The following is a 23,228-nucleotide window of genomic DNA, read 5'->3' on the forward strand; positions in this document are numbered from 1 at the left end:
GGTGTACCAACCTTGCTTTGAAATGTTCTTGGAAGGCCGAAGGCTTTTCTGGATCATTTCGAATGCCTTGCTGAACCCGATTCGGTGGTTGGTAGAATCTGAAAGCATGAAATCGCAGAAGGAACTTGAGTTTTCAACAGAAGTAATTTCATATAAGTAAGATAGCAGCATTAATGGAGATACAGAGAACTGTGACAAAATATATCTTGGGGAAACTGCACCTTTAGTTGTTAAAAGCAATGCCACATCGGTTGATGTACAATATGCGCACATCTAAAAATGCTGTTATGTCAATAATTCAGAACATTAATAACTTCAAAATGTTCACCGATAGAGAGGACAAGAAAAGGCAGTGATAGAAGAGGACACCGGCAGCTGATAGCACACCAACTTCTGCAAAAGTTGGCTGGAGTTTCTTAGCATATTCCTATGTCTTTCCCAAGGAACTTGGAATAACTATGACAGCACATAGCAAGACAGGGCTTCAACAACTTCCCCAACAACTACCAATCTTGCCAACAGGTTAAGAAATTATCTTGACTGTATTCCACGAATGCTTCCTGGATCCGTTACAGTTTATAAATGCAGCAAACAAGGGCAGCAAGAAAAAAAAAATGAGCAACAACTGATGTGAAATTCAGCATAGTGATCAAGAACACATGAACCATGCAAGAGGGTCGGTTTCATATCTTTCAAGGAGGAGGCAGAACACATACTGGGAGCTTTCTGAAGAGAATCGATGAAGCGGCCAAAGTGGTACTTGGTCTCGTAGGTGGCAAAGGCCATCTCCTTGGACAGGCACTTGTCGCTCTGAGGAAACTTTGGCTCTCCCGACAGACCAATCAGACCAACCTGGAAAATAAAGGGAACAGAGCCAAACAGACATATCCTAATGAGTAAGGTCAACTATAGTGATCTATCTGTCTGCTTGAGAAAGCAGGTGAACCACAATGGCATTACAATTTCAGTCATCAGCAACTGAATCAGAAACTTGAGGGTACTCTACAAGTTACGCGACAGTGATCTAAATATAAATTCAATGGCACTAACATGCTGACATGCACGAACTGCTCTGCGCAGTGATGCTGATAGGAAAGGAAATACAGCTGATAAATGCTAAATTTTCAACAGAAACTATAATTTTTTTTATTAATTGCTAGCAGAATCACTGCTCCCTTTGTGCGTGGCATGGTCACTATCACAAAATTAGCATGAGTTTTACTGCATTCCCCTAACAGGCAGGGCAGAGAAACTACTGGTAATTTCACTCAAAATCAATGCACCCAATTCAGGTGCGCATATAAAACCTGTAGCAATTTGCGAGAAAATCTCACTTGCACTTTGATTTTGCATACCGCCACAACACAGCCTTATGTCGAAACGTGTGCTCCTGAACATTTTTGAGCTCTTCAAGAGAAGGTGTACTCTTTAAAAGGGCACCAAAGCCAAACATAAAGAGTACCTAAAGTAGATTAACGTTTTGAAACGCCCAAGGTAGCACTCTTACAAATTAGAGTGATATTTAGAAAACGAGGGAATCTAACTAACTAATATGAAAATACAGAACATGTGACTATGTCCCACTAATCAGTAGTCCTACCACTCATAATTTGCATTTGAAACAACTATTTGCACTGAAAATGCAGCATAGACGAATTCTGTCGAGTTCTGCTACAGAAGAATTAGACTATGAAAGTATCACGCAGGTCCTGAGTTCTACAGAACTAAACTAAAGCACAAATGTGGTGTTTCCTTTGTACAACCCTCTGACTTGTAGAATGGTACCACCTGACAGAGCATTACTTTTGGTACCGTAGGTGACCTGCAGGATTTCAATGTTGTGCTCACGATGCGTGGATGACTTATCTCAGTTATCCTTTGGTGGTGTAAAAAAATGCCAAGAGACTTGCCAAGAGAACCACATTCTATCCTTCTAGGTAGACTCCTGGTGCCCATTTAATACTCTTAAAAAAAAAAAAAAGGAAAGGATAAAAGGTGCACTTGCACAAAGCTTAGAAAACAGCCCAAAACATAAATCCATGGTGTAAAATTAATAAATGTTTGAAGCTTTCCAGTCGTTTTATGCGTATGTCACACTGTTGTGGAGTTATGGCTGGTCAACTTAACAGGACAAAAAAAACCAAACATGACAGAAAAATTTTAGACAGCCCACTGGCAAGTGAAGCCAGTGAAAAATGGAAAGGCTGTGGGGGCTCACCCTGTCGTGGTGGGACAACGTTGACAGGACGTACTTGGCAACCGCCTTGGCTGTGACTAGTTGCTTGGGGCTCAGAGAGTTCCCGTGGTCGATCACAATGACCACATGCTTTGTGTGTGGCTGCACTGTGGCCAGGTAGATGTCCCTAATACATCAGGAATGATATCATGTGACTGAGTTACTAACAGAGTCAGTATTACGTAATAATCAAATGCACCTTAGTCCCGGCATTGTATATCAGTGCATGCAGTGGCGCAATCAGCACTATGTGGACATCTTATTTCCAAAAATATAATAATGCAACTATTTTAGACACATGAAGCATACCATTAAACCTCAACATAACAAACACAGATTTAACAAATTATTAAATATAATGAAGCAAATCTAAAATTTACACTTTTTGTTGATTTAGCATGCATGCTACTAATGAATTAAGATATGACGGAGGCATTTTCGTGTTGAATGCAACTTAGTCATAACAAGGTTTGATTGTATTTTAATAGAGTGGTTGCTCAAATGATAAAAGTAAACAGTAGTTAGCTGGTTGGGCGAGTTTCACGAACTGAAGGCACGCTCCAGTGTAAATCTGTGACATTGCAAGAAGCACAGGGGGAAAAAAAAAAGCATTCTTTACTTGCTGAATCACTTGGCAGTATAACAGGAATGCAAAGTTGTGCGATAAAAAGCTGGAAATGTGCTGAAGCTAGAGTTGTGCAAGATGGCACATTCGCGATGACACAGTGCAAGCTTCGCATGCAACAAAATAGAAGGCATGAAGGTAACTGCATGTACAACACAGAACAATTATCGCCTTGTATTTATCATCCATCCCACTTCACAGTACTCTCAAAAGTCTAATGCACAACCCTAAAACACTCCTGTCTACCTTTGCATGCATAACTGTCCTTTGTAATCCCTTGCTGGCACATCTCATCAGGATGCAAACAAGTTTGCCACAGAACGAGATGCTCGGCAGAGAAGATTATCAGAAGAAAAAGAATTGTGCCATGTCAATCTAATGAGGTTGCGTTGAATGAATGATATGGAAGACTGCAATTAGAAAGAAGTGGCCCCCCTAAGGAGATGTTCTTGCATGCCTTTGAAGAAATCACCACTCTGACGCCATTCATTTTACATCCAAACCTTATCCACGACAACCTTGCCTTTTGTGTTTCAGTGGCTGACTCTCCACATCTGCACTCATGGTGACTATAACTAACACATAAACACCCACACATAAAACACCCAAAACCGGCCCCCTCAAACCTGCCCTGTCTACATCTACACATGAACTTGCTACCAACTTTGGCTCACCTGTGCCGAAGGTCGTCGACATGCCTGCACGACCACTTTCTGACGGTGCTGTAGGCAGGGTACTCCGTGTGGATGCCAGCAGCAGACACAAAGTATTGCCACTTAATTGATGGGTGCGACTCCAAGTTCTTGCGGAACACTGCAGGGTGAAGGGCGAGTACAGCGAAAGGATGTAGTGAGGAAAACAAGCATTGACATACTCACTACTCTAAAGTCATCCGATCAGTAATTTTGTGCTTTGTGGTGCAACTATGGTCAAAGAGCACCAGGCCACAGTTAATGAGTTCACAATGTAGTAATGAATTACGCGAGTTGGTTGTGACATGGCTGTAAAGGGGCCTCAAAAACAGTCATAGTAAAGTCCGTAAAATGTACATGTAATAAATTCAGAGTGTCTTGATACACTCTGAAGGGATGATAATATGTACTATGATATGTCATTGGTGAAAATTTCCAAAAAGCACTATTGCATTTCCAAAGCCCTTCAAACACAAGGGCCTGGAAGCATGTGCTATACAAAGCAATACTATCGCAGTGGCAGCCTCTTGCAAGAAAGTGAACGTTCGAGTGAGCGCAGAATCTAGAAAATATATTGGCAAGTGTGTGCGAGTGAATGTCCGCTTATTTTATTGCCCTACAGTGATTAAACTTAGAATGAAACTCTCCACTTATCAAAATACTGAAGTAAATAAATACTAACCCCCATCCCCCATGGGGCTGCCCAGAACAACATTACCCAACTCTTTAAAAATTGGCTGAGAACCCCAAGTATGATATGCAGATTTGTAGAGTGCCTTCAGAAACCAGAGATAGAGTTTTTTCTTTTACGATACGTCTCACATAGTCCTTCTTTCCAGTTTGCATAGAAAGCGCGCAAAATATGAAAAAAGCCACGTGACAGAGCGCTTGCGCAGTGGTAATGTGCTGCTCTCAAGTGTGCGTTCCGTGAACAAGGTCGGCTCCCATTCGATGAGGTGAAAATGCATGCTGCTTGCTGAGCACTGCCGATGAGATAAAGAACGCCCTGCCACTTCCTCATCACCAGTCATGATGCAGCTGACCTTGTTCACCGAATGCATGCTTGAGAGCAGCACAATACCCCTGCGCAAACGCTCCATCACATCTTTTTTTTCATATTTCGCTGGCTTTCTTTGCAACCCAGAAAGAAGGACTACATGAGATGTATTGTAAAAGAAACAACTCGATCGGTGGTTTGTAAAGGTGCTCTACAAATCTGCGTATCATACTTGGGGTCCTCAGCCAACAACTAAAAAGTTGGGTAATTAAACATAATTAATTAGCGAGTCCTGGGGGAAAAAAAATTGTCTGAGTGACTACAGGCTATTGTGAATAGTATGCATTCGGTACCATTTGCTTCCGACGCGCCTTTCATTTTTAAATTCTTGGCTCAAGTTATGTGGGACACCCTTATTGAAGAATGGTTTCCCACCCAAAGATCTAGCTTAAAGGCCTTAACTTTAGGCTAGAAATAAATGAGTACTGACCATCAGTGAGGTTGGGCCCAGGACTGAAGACACCCTTGGGCAGGGACAGGGGTGCTGTGTCACAAGTCGTTGAGTTTGTGATTTCTGTGCCAAAGTGGTTGTCCATCCTGTGGGGAGAAAGGAGAGAAAAGCAACAGCGAATATGTAATTCTCACTGCATGTGACTCCTAAAGATTGCAACATAAAGGGGAGGTAAGGAACATTCACAGTAATGATTTGCTGTTGTCTATTCGTCTTCTGAAACATTTCTGAAACATTCTGAAACAATTGAGGGAAATAAACATGAAAGGGGAGGCAAGAAAAATTCAGGGCCATATCTGTTCTCTGTTTGCAGTAATTCTGTTAGCCCGTAAGGACAGTGTGAAAAGGTAGCAACATGTCGGTACCGTGAATGCCTTCTGCCTTTCTTTCTGTGTCACCATCTATTCGAAATATTTTCTGGAACGATAACTTTTGCAAGCACTGAGATGTTACCCAGTGTACCCAGTTGATTTGACATAAGTAGTTCAAGTACGGGGGCAAGAACTACAGAATACTGAGTCACTTGCATGGGGTATTTACAGCTGGTTTACGAGAAGTGCAGAGCAATCAAAGACAACTTGCAGAGGGACTCACATCAACACACTCGGATCCATCAAGCAGCATGGGTTCACCGCTGGAAATGCATACCGCTGTCGAAACCTGTAGACCTCCTCCACAACATCTGCGCTGCGGTTCAGAAGCGCCACATACGACAGCAGCTTCTTCTGCAGCTTGTCAGCGATCTGGAAAAATAGAACACAAACAAAACAAACTCCTCAGATGAAAGTCTTCTGTGTTTATGAGAATTTTCATGCTTGTGTACAAGAAAAGTGCAATGGAAAGAGTGGGAAACTCTTTCTATCACGTACAGAATAACCATACTATCAAAGGAGTGATGGATGTGGCCAAGGCGGCAAGACAATCTGATATGATTTCTGCAATGTACTAGAAATGTCACCCAGCTAGTACAAGCTAAAATAGTTCACCAGTGACAGATTGGCAAAAAAATGTCTGCGTTCAGCAATGGCTGATCCTCGGAGAGCGCGCGCGCAACCACAATCTTCCTCGTTCTCGCCTCAAGAAGCCAGTGTCATCATGTGCCAAATTATTGCACGTCAATATTATAATTAGGATCAACGGACAACACTGTCAGTGTGAAATATGTTTCAACATGCACTCGAACACCATAACGTGAAATGTGAAACTTGAATTTTAATGCTTTAATATGCCACAGAAAGTAAGCATTATTTCTCAACCACATTATCCAATAGTATTAATAAACAGAAGAAAAACTCATGATCAATGCACAAACACATATATAAAAAAAAATTGACAGACAAGCAGGCGACTGGATATCCAAAGGGCTTAGGGAGCCACTGAAAGCCTACGCTGTTATGCTACGCTGTCAAAAATATGTGCATTTCTTCAGTAACAAAGGCCCTGCTTATTCGCAGAATAAACACTGTGACATCCGCAACATTTTTCATGGAATTTTTGCAGAGGGATAGTTCAAGCACAGAAATGCTGAAAGGCCGTTACAATATCCACCTTCTTACCTATGTCTTGTCATTACATATTACATACTTCTTTGATTCATTCATTCATTATCTAAATAATCCAATCAATCAATCAATCCCTCCTTGAATATTTAGGCCCATTTTATGCAGGGAAAGAATAACAATACTTAATAGAGGCTTAAATATTCTTATATGTTAGTCAAACATTATATATAGACAATTAGCTAGTCTTTGTCATATGGTGCCAAAATTGATGGCATCATAGGAAGCTGGTGCAGGAGCTTAATGTTCTTTATCTGGCATACCATGCCTCCATTAATAAAAAGACTTAAACGTGAATACCACCAAGGACATATACTTTATTAATTTAGCTTAAACTACTCTTGCTACTCTGTGCCTCTTTAAAGAGGCAGTCTTGTGAACAAGCATAGGCGACTTCCTTGATCGTTATATGTCAAAACAATCACTGAAGTAGTAATCTGACACTTCAGATTAGTAACTGATAGGTCAGGGAAAAAGAAGGAGAGAAAGAAAAAACCACTAAACGCACTCAGTTTCTTGGGAAGCTATCAGCAGTCAATGTGACATCCTTCCACTATTTTGCAACGTTTCTGGGAGCTTCTCTCTCTCTCTCTCTATATATATATATAAACTCAAATGTGAGTAACACAGAGCCGTGCACCAATTTCAAGGCTGAGAAGACAAACACATTGCCCTTTCGTCATTTCTCAGTTCCTTATCTTCTGCGGCCTCTGTCAACTCAAGTGCAATGGAAGAAGCACATTATCTCAAGAACAAGAGACGTAAGCCATTCAGTACAGAAAGAAAGGAGCCTCTCAGCGTCTTAAGACAATGCAAGGAGCACTTGAACAGATGGCACGGTACCTGTTGAAAGACAACAGTAGCATAACAAAAAGAAAGAAAGAAAACAAAAAACTGAAAGGTGACAGAAAATGGAGCGGAATTTGATAGAAAAGATGTGCTTAGATAGAGATCCAAACAAAAGGTGCCCCATCCAAAACTTAAGACAACGCCAAAACACTTGAATGTAAGCGATGTCAAGTGCAGTACTGCTCTTGCAGGGAGACAAAAAACTGGAGAGATAAGAGAAGGTGGAGAAAAAGATGTTGAGAACACAAGACCAGGCAAGATAAGAATCCCAACAAAAGGTGCTCCTTTCAGGTGCCTTAAGACAATGCAAAAGCACTTCTTGAAGAAAAGCTGGGCACATGGCCTTATCTCTGCCTTGATATAAGGGCAAGAGCTCAGTGAGATAAAGAAGAGCCAGGCCACACAAAGGAAGGTGGAATGACACTCTAGGACGTATCTGAAGACCTGGGCTTGTGCAACAGTTTAAGACAATGTGCCATGAAGATCTGCAAAGAATGTGAGCACTATGGGTTCTCCAAGTGCGAGAATAAGATGAGAAACAGGTGAAGCTATTACTCGTAAAAAGGAAATCTTTCTTGCTTCATTATATCATCAAGCACACATAACATGAAAACAATTACTCCCTGACTGTAAAGAGTTGTGAGAGGGACCTCAAATTTGCTCTGAGATCTACAAGCACAATGGCCTATTGAAGCGTATTTAAGTTTGTAGTACAGCGAGCCAAGAAAGGCATGTGGCAGCAGTTCCAACAAAAATAAGAGAAATGTGGTTTTAAATATAACAAGAACAAATCACTGTAATAACTAAACTAAATGGTGTTTATAGATTGCTACAGGCTAGATAAATTTTCCTTTCAATCTCTCCTGCCCAAGTGAACTGGTACTGGTATTGGAAGTGGTGCTGGTCTGCATGATAGACCGTTTGCAAATGTTCACTTGGCCCATGTACACGCTACATGCGAGACGAGACGTGAATGGAGTTATTTTTATACAGTGGAACCACAAATATAACAAATTTTTGGGAATAACCAACACCAGTATCGTCCTGTAACGAATATATTGTTATAACAACAATTGATTATAACAAATGTATTTTCCTGTCGGATGCAACTTGGTTATTAAGAGGTTCAACTGTCCTGTGCCTCTCGCATTTAGACTGTAGAGCCGAGTGTTACAGAAAGAACTTGAAATGAAACCTTCAATGAACAAATGACAATGTATGCAGCTGACGCTAAACCCAACTACAAGTGTCATGCTGTGACTTTAGAGCAATGATCAACACAACTTGCTGCACATTCTAGGACTACTTGTGATATTTTCTAGAGCTGTCTTTAACTACCACATTTAGTAAATTACTCATACTTTAGCTGGTGTGTCTTAGCAGTTGGTCTATATTACAAGATGCAGGTTGAGTAGACAGGTAAAAATGCAGTTTCACAATTCAAGCATCTGATGCTGCCACTTGAAAAGTTGCAATGACAATGTTCATTTCTTGAAGGCTGATGCTACCCTGAAGGTTGAGTGAGAAAGAGCCCCAGTGACAGCTGAGCAGCTGCGCTATAAGCATTGTAATCGCACATTGCTCAAACAGGATGCAAAATGGTCAGTAGGCATTACTTTCAAGGTATCCCTGAAATGTTTTTGAAAGCACGCCATTTAAGATGCCCAAGACACAAACGATGGTATTGCACTGTGTAATGAAGAAAGTGACAACAGATGTTGATGTAGGTGGATCAAGAGCGACTGTCCAGCGCAAATGAACAAGCTCCCGATGTACCAGGTGCCCACGTAAGGGATTTGGAGCCAGAAACAAGAGCATTTTATAAATAAGTTTCTTTTTGTTTTAATTTTGCAGGTTTTTATTTTTTTATTTTTCAAGGGTTTGTTTTTTAGGCCATTCCAAATTTTTACTATTAACCTTGGTTCAAGTAAATATGCGAGACTTAATCGAAAGAACGCATTAACCCTAACTAACATTTACTTAAGGTCGTGTTGGGTATTGTAGCACTGCCAAAGAAAAACGCCAACATTCTCCTTTCTTCATCTCCAACACAATCGCCCCTACTGTTAAACTTGCATGCTCTGCGGCTTCTACTTCCCAAGTGCTCCACAGCACCCCTGGATACACAGCAGTCTGGCGACAGATGTCCACTTTCTTCCCGCAACATGCACACCGACAAGACGACAGAGCCAATGACAGCTTTGGCGTGAAGAAATAAATAACGCGACTGATACGGTCACTCTTTTGGCATCCCGCGCATGCATACAATCACAAACATGCGCGACGCGCGCAATGCCTCGACGGGGGTAAAAAAAAAATGCACTGCACCAAGCAGCTGCTGCTAGAAGAACCAAGAATGAAATTCGGCAGAGCGAAGTGGGGTGCCAAAACCGGCTCCCTTCGCCGAAACACCGTCACGACGAGAATGCTGCCTCGAACCGTGCTTTCCCCCTCCTCTCCCATCTCTCTCTCTCTCTCTCTCTCTACACCGCTTTTCGCGCGCGGTGGTCAGCGGGAGAACAACACATACAAGACAGCGGCGGCACTGGCCACGCCGAAATAAGAAGGCGCGATGATGATCGTGCGCGGCAAAAAGAAAGAAGAGCAAGCCAGGCGAAGATGACGAAGGGCAGGGGGGGTGGGGGGGGGGAAGCACTAGTAACACGCGACGTCCCGCTGCGAGCCGACAGGCTTTCGGAGTGGAAGGAAGCCTTCGTGCCGCAGAGGATGGAGAGAGGACGAAGAAGAAGACAGGCTACAACAACAACGATCCGGTGTGAGCCGTAACGAATTACGCGCCGCCAGGGGTCACCGGAGGCGCCAAGTCTGGGACGGACCCCACGAAGAAATAGCGAGCGAGGCACCACCTACCGGCTGCGAGGGGAACTAGAAATAGGCGGGTTGATGGGACGGGGAGGGGGGGGGGGGGCTGAAGCAAGGCACTGCTTGCAGACATGGAAGACGGAGGCTAGATGAACCCCCCCCCCCTCCTTCCCTCCTCACCCGTTCATCCGAAATTCGTGCGCTAATGCTAATGGTTCCGGAGCTGCTGCGGCCCATTCTTTTCGTGCCTAGAGCGCGCGCGCGCGGCGGGCTTCGCCCTGTCTTTTCGTGCGCGCGAGGTTCGTGTTTCGATTCCATTAGTGCCGCACGCACAGACGCACAGAGAGACAGCCGCGCTGTGGTGGTTGGACGACGGCCGGAGAGAGAACGTCGAAGTGACTGCGTCGGGACGACAAGTCGAAGATGGCTGGGGACTAGCGCGCTCCAATGATTCGAGCTCTCAATCTAAAGAAGCTTGAAATAAAAGAAAAGGGGGAAGGATTGCGGGAGGAAACGTCTCTTTTCACGGAGAAATAAAAGAAAGCGGGGGGGGGGGGAGAATTGGGGGAGGAAACGTCTCTTTTCACGCAGAAACAGAGCCGTCGGCGGGAGCGACGTCGCCCTTTGTTCGTCCCGTCGCAGTGCGCCAGTATATACGTGTGAAGTCTGTAATCCCATTAGTATTACTTCCCGTCCCGCACTGTCGTGGCGGCTTGGGGGAAAAAAAGAAAGGAAACGAAAGGAGCGGCGAAATCACGTTCTCCCGAAGGCGATAATCCAATTCGCCTCAGCGAGGAAAAAAAAAAAAAAGAATGAAACGAAAGACGACAGTAAGGGAGCTGGAGGCTCATGCATCGATTCAACGGGTGGCAACAGTAGCTGGTGGGAAAGCTACAGTACAAGACCCGCCGGACACACACACGGAATACGACGACGAAACTGATTACGTGATCGCAATATGGGATAACGTGTTCCGAGGCAGACGAAGAAGGGGATAACGGCCGCAGGAGGCAGTCCGAAAAAAGGAACGCGAGCTGTTTGTTCTCTCTTGGCGGCGCGCCGTTCCGTTTCGAACGCAGTCCTTTCCGAAGCGCTAGAGCCATTCTGGGTACGACTTCGCTAAGGCTCCTTGTTTTCTTCCAATTTTTCTTTTTCGTACTCCTCCCCGCATTCGTGGCGCTGTCTGCGAGATTGCCGTTTATGAAAACGTACCGTCCGTATACTGCAATGCAATCCGCCTGCTTCTGGTCGGTGCGCCGCGCGAATACATACGACGTCCGCCAACGTTCTAAGAAGCCGGGTCCCGCGCGGTCACCGTATCGCATCGCAAATGCCGGCGACCCAAAAAGCCGCCGCTGGCTGTCGCGGTGAAAAGAATGCCTCCCCTTTATAGAGATGGGAGAAGCAGATGACACCGCATCGGGCGCAACAAACTACTTTGCTGCAGAGTTCCGATGGCATGCGTCGTCACGACCGGGTACGGACAAACGCGCATACCGGACGCGCTGTGCGCGCATACTGCTCGTTCCGAACAGGACCGGCGCGAAAGGAACCCTAAGCCTCGCGGCAGTCTTATGCACCGCAATGAAAAAAAAAAAAAAAGGCTAAAGCAAAACAAAAATGACGATTCGCCGACCGACAAAGGGCTCGTCCGCAGCAGAAAGGCGCACTTGAAAAGGACGACAACCGCTGAGGCGGCGGTGCGAGACGCATACGGAAAGAGATCCCGACAGTTAAAAAAAACCGTTGTTCCGGAACAAACAAAAGCGCCAGCCCTTCTTGCGAAGAAGGCGCCTAGCACACGGGTATAATATATATATTTGTCTGTACAGCGTTACCCTTGAATAGCCTGCTTCTAAGGCCACGGGCAAGGGACCAAAATGGAGGCGAAAGCAGACGACAGCGGCTGAGCCTCGGCCCAAAGTGAAGCCCCGAGCGCTGCCAAGCGCCGCAGCAGACGACACCGACAAAGAAGGGCGGCCATATTCCGTCCGTTTTAGCACGCGAGCGGATATGCCCCGTGGGCAAACAGGAGAGATAAATAAAGATCGCCGGAGCATGCCGCCATAAAAACGCGCCGCCAACGCCGCCATTGTGGAAGAACAAAAAGAAGAAGCCGCGTGTATACGAGCAGTCGGTAAATGCGCGCTTCGCCGAGCACTACAGCCTTTACAGGCGGTAAAGGCGCAGCGGCTCGGCGAGCGTGAAGCCACGCGGGCGAAGAAAGAACTCGAGAAAGAAAGGTTCACTTTGAACGGATGTATATATAGCCGTAAGGAAGCAAGCGCTGTGAGCAGCGTATAAGGCAAAGTCTTTTTCTAGATGTCGCAGTGCCTTTTGAGAGCCCCGTCGTACTACAAGCTCGTTTCCCGAGCAGTAAGCGCAGGAGACAACAGCTTCATCGGGCAGTTGTCGACCGTTCCGCGTACTTTCAGTAAGACAATACGAAAGTTTACGACACGGGAAAACGGCGAGAAAAGCTCTTTCCACACCAGACACCACTCGAGCTAACCTTTCTCCGCACGACAACGCGAGACAGTCGCAAAACGCCGCGGCAGAAACTACAGCGCAGATAGCGACGTGAAATCGCCGGGCGGCAACCGCAAGAAACGCATATCCGGTGGGTCGCCGCCACACTGTCAGCTCTGGCTGGTTCACATGGCGGGCTACACCCCTCCCCGATAAGCTCAAGATCCAAACATGGCGGAATATGGCAATATGGCAGGATTTGCGCGTTCAAATCAAAGCAGCCAGGTGACAATGTGTCGTTCCCAAACCGCAATTTCGGAAAAGCTGGTCAGCTTTCGTGCCGTCAAATTCCGAGATACACGTTTCGGTTGGCGTGCTGAATGACTTGACAGTACTTGCGATATAAATAATTTGTAATTTATTAAAGAGTTGTACATTTCCACGCTGATTTGTCGATGGTGGTCAGGATTATTGTCGGGCTAACCAGAGAATCCTTCTCACGATCAGGGTCCCCGTGGGCAAATTGTGAGGAAATTTACAGAATAAAGATGGGTAGGGCCGCATACGACAGACATTGTCAGATCCTGACTGGAAGCTTACCATTATCATTAAAAAGAAAGGTGTACAATCAGTGCATTATACCGGTGTTAACATATAGGGCAGAAACTTGGAGGCTCTAAAAGAAGTTAAGGAGCGCGCAAAGAGCGTTGAAAAAAAAAAAACAAATGTAAGGCGTAACGTTAATAGACAGGAAGATGGCAGTGTGGATCAGAGAACAAACGGGGATAGCCGATAATCTAATTGACATTAAGAGAAGAAAATGGAGCTGGGCAGGTCATGTAATGCGAAGGTCAGATAACCGGTAGACTATTAGGGTTACAGAATGGTTGCCAAGAGAAGGGAAGCGCAGTCGAGGAGGGCCGAAGACTAGGTGGGGTGATGATATTAAGAACTTTTCAGGCGCTAGTTGAAATCGGTTGGCGCAGAGATCGCAGGGAGAGGCCTTAGTCCTGCAGTGGACATAAAATAGGTTGATGATTATGATGATGAATCAGAGAATCTAGTTGTTGGTGTAGGCCGTGTCTCATCTTTTTTTCTTTCCCGCAATATTCGCTCTCGAGTGCTGCAAAACGGGAAGTCGGGATAAAAACAAACAAAACACAAAGAAAAAATAATTCGGAAGAAAAACAAAGGCACGAATTAAACGCGACAACTCCGCCGCACGCCGTCACGACAGGAAAAACACAAAAACGACAAGAAAAACTTGACAAAGACGTCCGCTGCACCGTGGCAGGGGCGTCCTCTGTGTGGTCACCGCGTGCTTTGAACTGAGAAGTGGGGGGGGGGGGGGGGAGGCGCTTCGAGGCAGACCGTAGCTAAGCCGTAGCCAGCCAACCGCGCCCGGCTTATCTTAATGGGGGGAGGGGGGCGGGAGACTCCGCTTTTAAGACGCGCCGCCGCCGCCGCCGCCGGACAAGCTCCAACAAGCATCACATGGCGGCGCGTCGCAGGCCACCCCGTCGGCGGCCGACTACTGGGCCTCTTCGATTTTCAGAGTTCTGGCAGCCCGCTGGGAGCCAGACGGCAGCCAGCTAGTTCCGGTTCTGACAGGAAGTCACGTGGGCTGGGATCCCAAGACAACCCGAACCTGCCCGAAGTTTGCAAAATCGAACGCCGGTACAGCTGGCCAAATGTAAACATGCTACCAGCATGGCAGCGCCCGTCGAGGCCGACGCGCGCTCGGCGTAGTCGGCCCATTTATGCGTTGCCAGCTTGAAGATATATTGTTGCATTCAGGAATACGATCACTTTCGCGCGATTTCGCGCGACTCGGCGCAGGACGCGTACTCGGCCAACCTCGCCTTGCGCAGCACAACAGATGGCCTCCGACGAGGCGGATGACAAGACGCGAAATCGTGATCGTATACTCGAAAGCGATAGCTGGAGGATCCCTGCTCGCAGCGATCACGTCGACCACCGGCGACATTGATGAGTTGGCGTTGTGTCATCACAAGACATGAGAAAGCAGGTTATCGGGTACGTCTCACACGCATAAAATTTCGCGCCGACCTGCTTGGGCTTCGATTTCATAAAGTTTGTTGTCGCTGATGGTGCTTCTCATTTATGGAGCTGAGGACGCGGCTGGCGCGCGAAAATGCACGTCGCCTGTGACCAGCGAAACGTTTCACACAAAAAATAACATTGGTCGCAATCATGAGAGCAATAAGCCAATGTACGTGTACGTGTCTATGTACCGAGTGCAATCAGTGTATTCTTATATAAACGGCCTGCAATTCGAACACATATCGGTTTCGAGCTGCCACCCAAGCATACGACGGAGAGACGGAGCGAACACGGGCTAGCTGCAAAGCCTTCGCTAACTGCAGAAAAAGGAGATACCTCCGCATACATACGCGAGATATGTGAAAAGGAACACCACCAGTGAAAGACGAACCCAAAATGTACCGCAATGTGTGAATGAGCGCCAACAACTTGCGTGGAACACGATGCAGTTAACATGCACGCATGAGAGCGCGGCGCTCTGTTTACCTCCGCGAAGAAGCAATCAGGGGACAACCCCCCACACACATATACACACACACACACAAAAGCTTCAAACGGTTCACCACGGCTCGTATCACACCGCTTCGCGATGCGGAACGGAGCGTTAGCACCTAAAGAGATAACGCTAGAAGTAAGGAAATCCGAAGATGACCGTATACAGTTGGCTGAGCGAGGTAAATGTAAGTCCTCAAGCGCCCGCGTTGCAATCCGTGAAGTCCCAGCAAAGATGGCGGCGAGCGCCCATCGCCTGTTTTAGTCGTCTGCTAGCCAGAGAACTTCCAGAGAGCAGCCAGACCAAAATCGTCCTGGCAGGTTCTGGCAGCCCGCGGGTAGCCAGAACCGTCCAGCGCGAGCAAAACGAACACCCGGCGGAAGTGCGTAGCGTGGTGGGCGGAGCAACCCAAGAAAAACGAAGACGCTCTGGCTGGCTCTGGCAGCCCGCGGGTAGCCAGAAGTGGAAAATCGAAGAAGCCCACTGCTGCTGCTGCTGTTACTACTACAAGAAGCCGCTCGCAGCACCACTTTTGGAAGTGCACTACAGATCCACCCCCTCCCCTCCGCCCTTTCCCTTCAGCCATTTTCACTACGCACAAACCCTCTATCTTCAAACGACGTCCTCAAACCCACCATGACCCCCTCTCCCCCGCCGCAACAGGCGCCTTCCCACTCGACTTCCTTTTTGACTCCTCGAAAGAGGACAGCCGTCGTCTCACTATCCAGTCGGGGCGGCAGCGTTCATCAATACACGCGTCCTGCACCCCCCCCCCCCCCCCATCCCAGCGCCCCAACAACCCCTTTCACTAAAGCAGTAGTTCGCCGCAGACAGGCACCGTACAACTCCGGATGCGGGGATGCGAAACGCCGTATTTGGGAGCGTCCGCGTGCGAAGCGAACGAGTCGTTTCCAAACTCAAAGGCGGGAGGGGGGCCATGCCTGCCTTAACCCTTTTCTTGTACCACGAGGGGGGGAATCTGCATGCGACACCGGGGCCTTTTCTGCCGTGCGCGCCGCCGCTTTGAGAAAAGGAACACGGCCACAAAGAAGTCGGGAGAGACGCTTTCAGCACAGGGGCTCATCTTTCTTCGGCCCGTTTCTTTTACGAGGGGAGGTCGACCCGGTCGCAGCCGACCATCAATACAGCGCTTTTCACACGGCGGCTTCCGCCGTGAAACCGAAGGGCCCGCTTCAGTGCTGAACCGCGGGGAGAAAGAGGCTCCGGGTCACCAAGCACCGGGAATGGCCCTGCCCCTTTACAACCCACCCGCCTTCCTACTACTCCGCCAACCACATCTCATCCACACACTTCCACCAACCACAAGCTCCATCCTTTCAATCAATTCCACTCCGCCGAGCGACCCCTGATGGATTCCTCTCCACTAGCACACCAGCAATCACTCGTCGTAACTCAGTCACAGGCGAGACACAGGCCGTATGAAATCCGGTGATGGGCCGACGATGATGATGTAAACAGCGCCCAGAAAAAGAAAGAAAAAATCCTTTGTTTGATGACCGTAGGTCGCCGAGCCTTTAGCACGATTTACAAGAACATCCCACCATCGCCGTCGGAAGGAACAGATATGAACAGGGATCAGGAAAAACATGAGATCTGTACCTTCGCCCTTAGATACTGCACCCAAGGTAGGGTTAGGCGAGAAGTGCTACAAAGACCAACTTACGAGGGACGTACGGTGACGAGGATGACTTCACGACCCTGCTTCACGAGCACGTGTCAGTCAAGAAACTGACTTTACGTTTTTATTCTGTATATGCATGTGGCATATACAGATAAAGAAAGGTAATAAATAACGGTAGTGATGCTACTTTTGACCACGAGTCCGCGAACACAGTGAAGAAACCCAAAACGCGCATTGCAGGGCCTAAAAGGTGTAACATCACCACAGCACCGTAATATGCAAACAGTTGTGGGAATGACGCAGAGGGAGGTACAACTATAGATCGCCGGGAGAAAACCTTCGTTCTGCAGTAGATCTAAATAGGCTGTAGACCACGATGACTATCACGATGATGACGAGCGCCTTCCAAGGTGTTGCGTTTCGCCTGCGACACGCGGTTTTGCCGGCGCGACTGCGGCGGGGCGGCAGACATTTTGGCCCGTTCGGCGTCGCCGCAACGCTCCCCGCCAGGCGTTTCCAGGCGTTTCCAGGCATGTTCCGATGCCACGTGTCTTCATGTGCGTGTGTGAGTGTATGTGCCATTGTGCCCGAACCAGGCGATGCGACAGCAGGGGTCACCCTCTCCTTCCTGCCATTGTGCCCGAACCAGGCGATGCGACAGCAGGGGTCACCCTCTCCTTCCAGTCATTGTGCCCGAACCAGGCGATGCGAAAGCAGGGGGTCACCCTCTCCTTCCAGTCTTTGTGCCCGACCGGCGGCAGTGTGCGTCACCTTAGCCCATTGTACAATCACGTGCTCGTCTATTGAGGGGTTCCTTCTTGCCCTCAACTGCGAGAGTATAAAAACAGCTGCCCCCGGACGCCAAAAGGAGGGCTCCGATTTCTTCTGTTGAGTAAAGTGCTCTCCCGTCTCTCTACTTCGGTCAACCTGACCGCCAACTATTTGCGATGTTAAAATAAACAAGTTGTTTTGTTGTTACCAGTCGACTCATGCTTTGCCGGGACCTTCGGATGCTTCCAGTTGTACCCCAGGCCGCCAGGCCAACGCTACCCTTGGGGCTTGCGACCCAGGTACAACCACGGGCGTCAGCGCCGAGTTCCCAACAACCGATGCCATCGGTGGGACCAAAACAAAGGCAAAACCAAGCAGGTTTCAAAGTTCTTTTGTTTAAACCTCATTGGGAAAAACTGGAGTTAAGAACAAAAAACAATGCGAGAACTGCACAAGAGAAAGACACGCAGCTTTCTGTCCGTCTCTCTTGTGCAGTTCTCCCGCTGTTATTTTTAGTCCCACAGCAGGCTCTCCTGAAGTGCGAAACGGAAGGAACAGCTAATCAGCGATCTCTTACAGCTCTGACTAGACATGAAAGGCTGCATTCATTTGTCCACACGATGCGTAACAATCCGTCCAACCTGGAACAAACAGACGAAACGCAAAAGCACGTTCCAGAAGAGCAAAGAGTTTCTTCCTAAAGCAAAGCAAGCGTTCCGGCTAGGTTGCTACTGAACACACGCTGCCCTGAAGGGTAAGGTTGATGACAGACAGAACAAGAAGAAACGCAGGATCGGTCAGACACAAACTAGAAACATCTGAACGGACCCCTTCGTGCTTTCTTCCCCAACTGGCTACGTCCTTTGCCACGCGTTTGTATTCCTTCCAACTTGTACCCGTACCGCACGTCCCAGGCTGTAACTCCCAGGCGACACCAGCCACAGAAAAGCCATACCACCGCCCAACGACGCAGACCACCCAGCGAGCGAGGAGGCGGCACGTCGCACACCGGCTGCCTATTCCTCTCGCCTTTCTTTTGTCTGAGGGCAGAAGGGGAATCCAGCGCGTGCACAGCGCGCGCGCTAGCGGTCTCCACCCCCCTCCTCCCCTCCCCGCGTTTCGCTTTCAAAAATGCGAGCCGCCTCCGGCTGCTCCGGCACGCCAGTTGCAGCCACCGATCCACCGGCGCGACAGTTCGTCCGGACTGGGCCCTTCCCTCCCCCGCCCGAGCCTCCTCCACACGACGCCTGTAATCCGCCACCGCGTCCCGGAGTCCTCTACACAATGAGGGTTGTCGTGAATGAGGCGTAATACTACAACAGGCAACGCGCCGAAGAGGAGGCAACAATGGGCGGAAAACGAGACCTCACGCGCGCGCGCGCGCGTGTAATAGTAGGAGGAAGAGCAACGCCAGCAGCAGCTCAGTGGTTCGACCGCGCACACAAGAGCGTCACCGGTGCTTTTCACCTTGACGTACTACTACTACATACAGTCGACTCGCTTGAAACGGGAAACTACAACCAAGCCTCGCTTGAGCACAACTTGTTAAAAACGGGTAGCAGATGTAATCGCATTATAACTGCGGCAAACCGCAAGGTTATCGAGTACGGATATCTTTAAGTTAACCCCGTCCGGATCCCCCCGTAGCAGACGACAGGCACCCCTAGCGGCGTGCCGCGCAGCTGCACGATAAAGCCCGGCATGACGTCAGTCGAAGGATCGCACGCCTAGCGCTGGGAGCAGTGCCAATGACAGTATTTTACGTCAAAAGAAAGAGGAGGTTACCGACTAGCAAAAGGGGTGGTTAATAAGTATCGGATGATTCGGTGGTCAGCAAGGATACTCTGATGTTCGACGACAAACTAAGCGACATGTCACCAAATAGATGCGCCGGATCTTCTGAAGCTACATAAGTTCTGTGTGCAGAACGTATATAGTATGTGTCCCGTGACGTAACCTATAAACACTTTTACTGAACAGCAATCGGTACTTCAATTTCAGTGACCGCTACAGACCTCACCATGAAACCATGCGCGCTTTGACGACTTTCGACCGATGCTCCCAAAGTTTCCCACAGTGCCTCGCCCTCTGCCTTTTGTTCTCGCGAAGTCCGAACCTTTACGGCATTCCCAGAACAGTAACTTAACCCAATTTAGCTTAACACTCCCATTTTCTGCCCTTTTCAAAATTTATGCTTGCGACGTCCACCATATTCTTAACTGCGGCTGTTCGAGCCGTTCTTAGACTTAGTTTCTTTTTTTTTTTTTTTTCTACGGCGTCAAGCGCGCCTAATTCGCGAGACCAGCCGATGTCGCACACGCTACCCCTTCCCCTCCCCGCCGCACGGCGTCCGCATTCTTTCGTTTCCCCGCAATTCGTTCCTGAGTGTCCAAAAGCAGCCGACAAGAGACTGCCCCCCTCCCCACTGTCTGAGGTGGCGCGCGCGGTGTACAGGCAAGGCGGCGGCTATTCTGCAGACACATTAGACGCTATTCAAGGTGCGGAGCAGCTCGGGGCGAGTGCCATGCCTCCCCCCCCCCCTTTTTTTTCTTCTTCACTCTTCCACGTTACTTTTCTTTTTCCGCCGCCGGTCTTTGCCATTGCTCTCTCAGACCGGGCACACAGACTTTACTAAAGACCTCACAGCTGTTAGCAACATTCCTTGGCGGGCTGTTTGGAGAGTCGTTAGTACAGGTTTGGCCTACATACAAATGTATCGCAACGTACACTAGAGATGATAGCCGGGGCCGCCATCTTGCGACGCCAACGTCAAATATAGCCCGTTTCATACGTGGCAGAAGCTAAGCAAGTATTGCGGTCATAAAGGTCTCACTCAGCGTGTTTGGAAGTCAAATTTTTTTCATCTGCTACGCATGCTAAAGAATAACTACTGCGTATAATACAACAACGTGCACGTGGATGTAAGGTTACGTCATACCGTGTTACTTGCGCCCCTTTGTGCTTCCTGTATGCGACGTACTATGTTTCGTTCGCGAGCGTCAGCGCTGCGCTGGAACCGATAGTCGAAGCAAACGTGTCACTCCGCTCGTTGGGTGATAAATATGTTCAGATATGCGACGTCTTTCACGCGATAAGTCCGTCATATTTTACGACGCAATGTTACATCATCACGCGACGCATAGAGTTCATATTTGGCGCACTATTTTCTGGTGGCGAATGCAAGCGGTGAAAGAAGTCTCTTTAGAATCCGTAGCATTTCCTGCTACGAAGCATACAGAATTACAATAACTGTATCGACTCTTTTCCGTCTATCTGCTAGATGATACAAAGACGCTGCAGCAATAATCATTAGCTCACAGTGGGTTTAATTTTATCATTTCCGCTTCTGCGAGAGCAATGATAGAGCACGTCTCTTTAAGCGCTGTATAGTTAAAGGGACATAACCATAAGACGTTTGGTAAGTCAGAAAAAGCGCAAGAACGAAATACGGGTGGCGACGCCTACTTGAACTTTCCGCACCTAGTGGCTGTGACGCCTTGCATTTTGATGACATCTTCTAGGGCCTAACAACTATATATAGCGGTACAGATTGACTACATTGTTTTCTAAAGGAACCTTTACTCAGTCAACGCTGCCCGAATGCGAAAACATACTTTGGAATCCCTGACGTCATGTTGACGTACCGGCGCTGAGGTTTCGGCGCGAAATTAAAATACTGATACTTGGACCTTCATTTTCTCATCTAATAATCAAAATATTTTTTTATATGACTGCCTGCAGGGTTCTCAAACAATTAGGCTTCATTAGTCTGAACTGATTTATTGTTTCGCTTTAGTGTCCCTTTAAGGAAGGCACCGCGAGATGGCCGTACTAGCGCTGCTAGTGATGTCGATGTCTCCGGTATAAACGCGTTGCAGTTAGGTAACAGGTAACAGGTTCCTTAAAGGGACACTAAAGCGAAACAATAAATCAGTTCAGACTAATGAAGCCTAATTGTTTGAGAACCCTGCAGGCAGTCATATAAAAAAATATTTTGATTATTAGATGAGAAAATGAAGGTCCAAGTATCAGTATTTTAATTTCGCGCCGAAACCTCAGCGCCGGTACGTCAACATGACGTCAGGGATTCCAAAGTATGTTTTCGCATTCGGGCAGCGTTGCCTGAGTAAAGGTTCCTTTAGAAAACAATGTAGTCAATCTGTACCGCTATATATAGTTGTTAGGCCCTAGAAGATGCCATCAAAATGCAAGGCGTCACAGCCACCAGGTGCGGAAAGTTCAAGTAGGCGTCGCCACCCGTATTTCGTTCTTGCGCTTTTTCTGACTTACCAAACGTCTTATGGTTATGTCCCTTTAACTATACAGCGCTTAAAGAGACGTGCTCTATCATTGCTCTCGCAGAAGCGGAAATGATAAAATTAAACCCACTGTGAGCTAATGATTATTGCTGCAGCGTCTTTGTATCATCTAGCAGATAGACGGAAAAGAGTCGATACAGTTATTGTAATTCTGTATGCTTCGTAGCAGGAAATGCTACGGATTCTAAAGAGACTTCTTTCACCGCTTGCATTCGCCACCAGAAAATAGTGCGCCAAATATGAACTCTATGCGTCGCGTGATGATGTAACATTACGTCGTAAAATATGACGAACTTATCGCGTGAAAGGCGTCGCATATCTGAACATATTTAACTCGTTACGTTCGCGTATTACTGGAGCAGTGGACGGTAGCGGCAAAGCTGGTAGAGACATCTTGTGGTGTTTTGTACAACTATAATGCACTGAAAAAATTTCTTTCCTGGCGTCTGTGTTACCGCCGAAACAAAACGTACTTTTTACTGCACGTTAAAATTAGGTCGTATTTAACGCTTTATCCCGCAGCAATATTTAACGCTTTAAAGCTAAATAGTATATGTGTGTCACTGCAGTATTAGCTTTGAGTGAACTCTCGTTAGACTTTACATCACCAGATGTTGCTGGCGTATGCATCCGTGGTAATCCGTAAACTTCGTACTGTTTACGGACTGCCGGGTTGCGTATTTGGAGGGGTGACATCACGGCGTCCCGCAGGCTCGTAAGCCAATAGCGTGGTGCTGCGGTTGCCATGCGTTGTACTTTCTGGATATTCCAAATACGCTGCCGGGTTACCGGAACCACGTACGGCAGCAGCGAAGCTAATAGAGAGTTTTAGTGCGTTCGGTATTCCGGCAAGCGCGGGCGCTTTGCCGGTTTAGCGGGGGCGTAAACGCGAGCGACCAGATTGGTGGCGCCAGCTGGTGGCGCAAAGCTCAACCACACCAAACACAAAGCTAATTACTATATTCTGCTTAGCTGCTGGTGTAAATTTTCGACAGCGGCATAATCGTGTTCACAATTACGCCGCTGCCAAAGATTTGCACCAGCAGCGAAGCAGGATATAGTGGGTTACTGCAGTTTTAGCTCTGTGTTTGTCTGGTTGAACTCTACGGCACCAGGCGGCTGCACAGCTCTGGCCGCTCACGTTTACGCCCCCGCAAATCCGGCAATCCGCCCAAACC

At 47.7% G+C, this 23,228-nt stretch overlaps 1 protein-coding gene across 1 annotated transcript in view; it reads right to left on the minus strand.

Annotated features, from left to right (window-relative positions):
• Nucleotides 1-23,228, minus strand: part of LOC142560312 (VWFA and cache domain-containing protein 1) — a 78,520-nt gene that overhangs the window by 25,727 nt on the left and 29,565 nt on the right. The window contains exons 3-8 of the mRNA XM_075672307.1: nt 5,656-5,804; nt 5,041-5,147; nt 3,536-3,674; nt 2,219-2,363; nt 717-852; nt 12-98 (exon numbers count right to left, since the gene is read on the minus strand). Coding sequence (XP_075528422.1) covers nt 12-98; nt 717-852; nt 2,219-2,363; nt 3,536-3,674; nt 5,041-5,147; nt 5,656-5,804 — 763 coding nt within the window. The remainder of the gene's footprint in view (nt 1-11; nt 99-716; nt 853-2,218; nt 2,364-3,535; nt 3,675-5,040; nt 5,148-5,655; nt 5,805-23,228) is intronic.

This window comes from Dermacentor variabilis, chromosome 10 (assembly GCF_050947875.1).
Source record: "Dermacentor variabilis isolate Ectoservices chromosome 10, ASM5094787v1, whole genome shotgun sequence".
Lineage (NCBI taxonomy): Eukaryota > Metazoa > Arthropoda > Arachnida > Ixodida > Ixodidae > Dermacentor > Dermacentor variabilis.